Raw genomic sequence first — 7,119 nt, 5'->3', positions numbered from 1 at the left:
AATCAACTGGTCCGTCTAGTTCTTTGACCATTTCAACTAATATCAAACAAGTCAGTGATGTGAGATTGAACATTTATTACATTTCTAACATTGTAGTAACCACAAAACTAATACGAAAAGGTATTAACATTACACATTAATTGGGGTTGACAATCTCACAAGAATAGTGTTGTGCATGTTATAAAATTGCTTTAGCTTTTTACAAGCATTTGATATAGTTGCAGCACAGTGAACTACCATTGGAAGTTCAATCATCCCCACACCCAGAGGGCTAAGACCCAATTAATGCTTGATGTGAAAATGTGGTCAGAGGCACCATATGGATGGTGTGATGTAATTGGAGGCTCCAGAGGCAAACAGAGGCCCAATTGAGCTCCATACCACATAACCATGCAGCTTAAATTTTGTAACAATGAGGAAGGCTCCATATAGCTCATTGACATGATTGGATGAGTGGTTGAGGGCCTGTATAAACAAACTCACTTAACTGCGCCGCGCCACAAAGCACTAGTACGTATGCCCTGACTTCTGCAGAGGCAATATCACCATAAATGCTGCATGCATGGCCAACACAGACACCATATTGACCATATAGTGCCTTTCAGGCTTGTAGGGCTGGTTTCCTGGACACAGAGCTAACATTAGTCCTGGAGTAGGCTTTATGGAGAATCTACACAAAACTGCTTTGGCCCATGACTAAACTTAATGTGTGGGAAACCAGCCCTTAGTGTCGTACAGAACTTCAACAAGAGGCAGATGCACTGGAACAGTTTGTTTTGTAGGTTTATTACAACTATGCACAAGTGGAAGGGGAGGCAAAGGGCAACAAAAAAACTCCCCCTCAAACCTACAATCATCCCAAAAATAAAATGGTACAAAAAGTGTTCATAATATTAAAAAGGGAGAAAAGCAAGATCCATCCACACATTAAAATGATGCCGAAGAACAGTAAGTGTAAAAGATCTGGTCCATGTCTCAGGTCCAAGTCAACAACAAGCTTCAGATCCGACAGAGGATGAAGATGGGTAGGGATGAGGTGAGGGATTCAAATGAGCGCTTCTGGGAATTCTAACTGGTCTCCATCTGCAATTAAAAACAAGTTGAAATTAGGACCATATTCTAACTACAAAGATCAAGCCCCTTACATTATAGGAATATAAATACTTCACTTTCATGCATTTACCTTGGCATTGTAAGCATCCAACTGGGCATCCAGCTCTTCAGCAGATAACTGCTGCGGTTTGCCTCCACCAGCACGTCCGCCTCTACCCCTGCCCCTGGAGCCTCTGCCTCCCCGCCTGTCTCCGCCTCCCCGCCTTTCTGAGAAATTGGGGCGTCCAATTCTGTCTCTGTTGAATCCACCACCGCCTCCGTTTGAACTGCAAACAGATTCAAAGACAATCAATGAGCTACTGGGATTCACTAGAATAAAAAATAAATCATACATGACAAGATAAAAGAAAGCTTATATAATCACATACCTCTGTGAAGGTCGTCTCTGGTTATCGTCTCTGATTTGTGACGTGACGTGCTGAATGCTCATGGCGCGGCCTGTGAGCAAAGGGAAAACAAGATTAGGCATCGTTGTTCAGGAGAGTTAATCAATGACCACATTTTATGACGAACTGGCGTCAAAATAATATCAATCAACTAACTCAAATTAAAGCTCACCATCGAGTGGTACGTTGTTGTACTGTTTCATGGCTTTGAGTGCATCAGCCCTCCTCTCAAAGTGGACGTCAGCGGTTCCCTGGCTGCGGCCAGACCTGTCATAGTGCACAGCCGCTTTTTTCAATGTACCAAATTCCGCAAATAACTCCTGAAAAAAACAAACACAATAAGAAACATGGCAGGTAGAATTCATGTTTAATGTCAAAACGGTTCAGCGAAAAGGCCGGACATCTTTGTATCAATTGACTGTAGAAATTACCTGGATATCAGCGTCAGAGACACCGAAGTCAAGGTTTGAGACAAGGAGCTTGCCGCCAGTCTCTACACCACCGCCGCCGCCTGCTCCCCCACCACCGCCAGCATTACCGACAAAGCCACCTTCGAACATGTCGTGTTGCCATTTGTCCGGAAGCTCTCTGGGCTGTAAAAGTAGAATGAAAAAAAATGCAGCTGCTGACTTCTGGTTCCCCTGCTCCTGCTGATCAGACTGAGCACATTTGAGTCAGTTGCTTAGGCAGGCAGGGGAATCTTGCTTCATCACTACCATTTAGACACATTGGTCTATGGTGGATTCATGGTCAGTGTAACAGTATACATATTACTTAATAAAAACAATTAAACAAATAAGAACCAAAACTAAGCTAGTAGGATGGATGGCAGGACGTCCAACTCAAAATGGCTCCTGCCCTACAGGTGGTTTGAAGGTGGTGTAGGTAATTAGAATGGCAGTGTAGGCAACAAAAAAAAAACTGACTTGATCTCGATGGCAAGGACAGCATCCAGATTCTGCTTCAACTCCAAGTGAAGAAAGTCCATCCAAAGAAAAATCCTTCCTTCAAAACGTGTGAAAGTCATTTCCCTTAACCGACCATGGAAAGTTCCATAAAGTTCCTTGGGGTGTTGTGCTTTGCAGTCTGGGTCAAAATATGAAACAAAGAAGAAAAAAAACTCAATGTGGCACAGGAATGGTGACCCAGTTGACAGAACATCCATTTTGAGTGTCGCCATTTTGTTAGCTTCGTTGCGTAAACAGTCCAATTCTTGATAATTTGACAAATCTGGAACTTAATTTATAGCCAGCAATGCGCCAGTCGACAAATAGGATCAAGAAGTTGTGGACTACGAAAAAAAAACCAAAGTCTTGCAGACCAAAGATGAATATCTGGGCCAGGTCGCATTTAAACTACACAAACAAGTGTTAGCTAGCTAGCTTGGCGGATCAGCTCCGTTTTGAAGTGGTAAAACGAGTGCGAACACGTTTACGTTACCTACCTAGTTAACGTTCCCTCCCAGAAACTTAGGACATGGCGAGTAACATTCAATAGTGCTGGCTAGCAACTGTTTAACCTGAAGCGGGGAAATGTAATGTAGACCATAGGCCCACAAACACGACTTTGTAGGTCATTTTCAAATGAATAAACGTTTCTGAACAGTGGTTTCTTCTTTGGGTTGTGCCCTATAGCGCACTTCCCGATGATAATTCCACATCCATCAGCAACTTTGCTTACTACCTCGTACGTGTCGCAGCACATTTAACAAGCTCAGCTAAATTATTTAACATTCGTCGTCGTCGCCTCTGCCATTCCTCCTTTTTCTGTGATCCTCCGTGTTCCTACCCTGCTGTATGGCGTGGGTCTGCTGTCGCTTCTGTCTCCGCTGAAGTTCTGTCGACTCCTCATGGGCCCGGATCCGCCTGTCCGGCCTCCAGAGACAGCTCCACCGGGTCGGCCTCCACTCCCACCCCGACCCGATGATCCTCGGCTGCGGCCTCCTCGATTTCCGCGGCCACCTCCACCTTTCTTACTTTGTTGAATAATGTCATCCAAAGACATATCCATCTTATCAGCCATGGTGGCACTTGTCGTGTTAGAGATCACCAAATAATTGGAAAATTAACTTTAATAATTACGTTTTTGCCAGCAAAATGTAGCCGCTTTCCTCCGTGCTAATCAATGGCGAATAGCTCTAGTTTGAGTGACGTGAGTGGGCTTAACAAATAATTGTAGGAAGTGACGTAAATGCAGGCGTACTACCATTTCCGTTCGATTTAGCGCGTCTTTCACGACCAACGTCCTCTCTGCTGTTGTATTGTGCCTCTAGCCAGCATTGCAATCATAAAGGTACCTTTCTGGTTGGGGGACAGTGTATAGTCAAAAGAGACCACCATATATTTATTTTTGACAATATTTGAACATTCATACAACGTGTGCCCATCAGGTTCACGGGAGATGAAGGTTAAAATCAAGCAGTGGAACGGCGTGGCATCCTGGCTGTGGATGGCCAATGATGAGAACTGTGGGATCTGCAGAATGTCTTTTAATGGCTGCTGCCCAGACTGTGAGTTTCTATATAAAGCTGCTTACTAACACCTGAGTTATTCGACGTCTCATCAATATGTTACTAACTCCCTGAAATGAATGTATGCACAAACTCAATATGCTTCTTAGAAGCAGTGCATTCAGAAAGTTTCCAGTCCCCATGACTTTTTCCACATTGTTTCTTTACAGCCTTATTCTAAAATGGATAAAAACATGTAAAAAATCCTCAGTAATCTACACACAATACCCCATATTGACAAAGTGAAAACAGGTATAAAAAAACAGAAATACCTTATTTACATAAGTATTCAGACCCTTTGCTATGAGACTCGAAATTGAGCTCTGGTGTCCATAAATTCAATTGAATGGACATGATTTGGAAAGGCACACACCTGTCTATATAAGGTCCCACAGTTGACAGTGCATGTCAGAGCAAAAACCAAACCATGAGGTCGAAGGAATTGTCCGTAGAGGTCTGAGACAGGATTGTGTCGAGGCACAGATCAGGGAAAGGGTACCAAAACATTTCTGCAGCATTGAAGGTCCCCAAGAACAAAGTGGCCTCCATCATTCTTAAATGGAAGAAGTTTGGAACCACCAAGACTCTTCCTAGAGCTGGCCACCCAGCCAAACTGAGCAATGAGCAATCGGGAGAAAAGGGCCTTGGTCAAGGAGGTGACCAAGAACCCGATGGTCACTCTGACAGAGCTCTAGAGTTATTCTGTGGCAATAGGAGAACCTTCCAGATGGACAACCTTCTGCAACATTCCACCAATCAGGCCTTTATGGTAGAGTGGCCAGACGGGAGCCACTCCTCAGTAAAAGGCACATGACAGCTCGCTTGGAGTTTGCCCAAAGGCACCTAAAGGACTCTGACCATGGGGAACAAGATTCTCTGGTATGATGAAACCAAGATTGAACTCTATAGCTTGAATGCCAATCGTCACATCTGGAGGAAACCTGGCACCAACACTACGGTGAAGCATGGTGCTGGCAGCATCATACTATGGGGATGTTTTTCAGCGGCAGGCACTGGAAGACTAGTCAGGATTGAGGCAAAGATGAACGTAGCAAAGTACAGAGAGATCCTTGATGAAAACCTGCTCCAGAGTGCTCAGGACCTCAGACTGGGGTGAAGGTTCACCTTCCAACAGGACAACAATACTAAGCACACAGCCAAGGTAACGCAGGAGTGGCTTCGGGACAAGTCTCTGAATGTCCTTGAGTGGCCCAGCCAGAACCCGGCCTTGAACCCGATCGAACATCTCTAGAGACCTGAAAATAGCTGTGCAGCGATACCTCCCCATCCAACCTGACAGAACTTGAGAGGATCTGCAGAGAAGAATGGGAGAAACTCCCCAAATACAGGTGTGCCAAGCTTGTAGCATCATACCCAAGAAGACTCAGGGCTGTAATCGCCGCCAAAGGTGCTTCAACAAAGTACTGAGTAAAGGGTCTGAATAGTTATGTTGGTGTGATATTTCGTTAAAAAAAATATATAAATTAGAAAAAATGTATAACCTGTTTTTGCTTTGTCGTTAAGGGGTATTGTGTGTAGATTGGTGAAGGGAAAAAAATCAAAATAATACATTTTAGAATAAGGCTGTAATGTAACAAAATGTGGAAAAGGTCAAGGGGTCTGAATACTTTCTGAATGCACTGTATGTCTATCGATGCATTCATATCTTGACGGTTATGCATAAATTGTCCTTTTTGATATCATGACGTGTTCAACATTGTGACTGTATGGACACTTATCCTCTATTGAGGGAAGACTTTTCAGCAACATTATGTCTACTTTCCAGGTAAGGTTCCTGGAGATGACTGCCCATTGGTCTGGGGCCAGTGCTCCCACTGCTTCCACATGCACTGCATCCTCAAATGGCTCAACTCCCAGCAGGTCCAGCAGCAGTGCCCCATGTGTCGGCAGGAGTGGAAGTTCAAAGAATGAGCTCATCCGGAGAACATCACTTGAATGCCTTTCAAAGACTGAGACGTCACAATCAGAGGATTCTAGTGTTTTGGAATAAATATGCTTCTGTTTTTTGTTGTACATTTCCAGCTACTTTGTTTTTCTCTGAGGCTGTCATTGTTTGTATTATGTGGAGGGGTGTGTGAATAACAAATGTGAATAAATATGTGATTAGGATTTAATCTTGACCTACAACTGTACCGATATTTATTTTATATAGCAGTTTTCTCAAACTCAAAGTTATTTACATTGTATGAGAGTAATTCTCTAACAAGCTGACCAATGATTCATCAATGCAAATTCATTGAATTGGTATCGATAGTCCCTGAGATTTACACTGTGTACAAAACATTAGGAACATCTCTTTCCATGACAGACTGACCAGGTGACAGCTATGATCCCTTACTGATGTCACTTGTTAAATCCACTTCAATCAGTGTAGATGAAGGGGAGGAGACCGGTTAAAGGATTCTTAAGCCTTGAGACAAATGAGACATGGATTGTGTGTATGTGCCATTCAGAGGGTGAATGGGCAAGACAAAAAATGTAACTGCTTTTGAATGGGGTAGTAGGTGCCAGGCGCACTGGTTTGTGTGTCAAGAACTGCAACGCTGCTGAGTTTTTCATGCTTAACAGTTTCCCGTGTGTATCAAAAATGGTCCACCACCCAAAGGACATCTAGCCAACTTGACACGACTGTGGGAAGCATTGGAGTCTACGTAGGCCAGCATCCCTGTGGAACACTTGACACCTTGTAGAGTCCATGCCTGACAACTTTAGGCATTTCTGAGGGCAAAAGGGGTTGCAACTCAATATTAGTAAGGTGTTTCTAATGTTTTGTTCACTGTGTATATGCCCTATTGTTTGACAGTCAGGACAACGCAGAACAAACCAAAAGTAGAGCCCCACCTGAAGTACATAGCAACTTCTCTCAAACCACTCTACAGGATGAGCTACAGTGAGGGAAAAAAGTATTTGATCCCCTGCTGATTTTGTACGTTTACCCACTGACAAAGAAATGATCAGTCTATAATTTTAATGCTAGGTTTATTTGAACAGTGAGAGACAGAATAACAACAACAAAATCCAGAAAAACGCGTTGTCAAAAATGTTATAAATTGATTTGCATTTTAATGAGGGAAATAAGTATTTGACACC

General features: G+C 43.4%; 2 protein-coding genes across 3 annotated transcripts; one reads left to right on the top strand and one right to left on the bottom strand.

Annotated features, from left to right (window-relative positions):
* Nucleotides 1-759: 759 nt before the first annotated feature.
* Nucleotides 760-3,577, bottom strand: LOC106588091 (THO complex subunit 4). Its single transcript, XM_014176762.2, has 6 exons — nucleotides 3,288-3,577; nucleotides 1,931-2,092; nucleotides 1,672-1,819; nucleotides 1,482-1,551; nucleotides 1,184-1,379; nucleotides 760-1,083 (listed from the first exon to the last, which is right to left on the bottom strand). The coding sequence occupies exons 1-6, from the start codon at nucleotides 3,519-3,521 to the stop codon at nucleotides 1,069-1,071; spliced, it is 825 nt and encodes a 274-aa protein (XP_014032237.1). The 5' UTR covers nucleotides 3,522-3,577; the 3' UTR covers nucleotides 760-1,068.
* Nucleotides 3,511-6,149, top strand: LOC106588092 (anaphase-promoting complex subunit 11). Of its 2 annotated transcripts, XM_014176764.2 has the most exons (3): nucleotides 3,511-3,791; nucleotides 3,889-4,008; nucleotides 5,795-6,149. In XM_014176764.2, the coding sequence occupies exons 2-3, from the start codon at nucleotides 3,900-3,902 to the stop codon at nucleotides 5,938-5,940; spliced, it is 255 nt and encodes an 84-aa protein (XP_014032239.1). In that variant the 5' UTR covers nucleotides 3,511-3,791; nucleotides 3,889-3,899; the 3' UTR covers nucleotides 5,941-6,149. The 2 variants fall into 2 exon arrangements, with proteins under 2 accessions (XP_014032239.1, XP_014032238.1); XM_014176763.2 differs by having other exon boundaries at nucleotides 3,663-4,008.
* Nucleotides 6,150-7,119: the final 970 nt, after the last annotated feature.

This window comes from Salmo salar, chromosome ssa02, assembly GCF_905237065.1.
Source record: "Salmo salar chromosome ssa02, Ssal_v3.1, whole genome shotgun sequence".
In the NCBI taxonomy this organism is placed as follows: Eukaryota; Metazoa; Chordata; class Actinopteri; order Salmoniformes; family Salmonidae; genus Salmo; species Salmo salar.
Note: the sequence above shows the minus strand (reverse complement) of the source record. Positions and strands in the feature narration are given on the sequence as shown.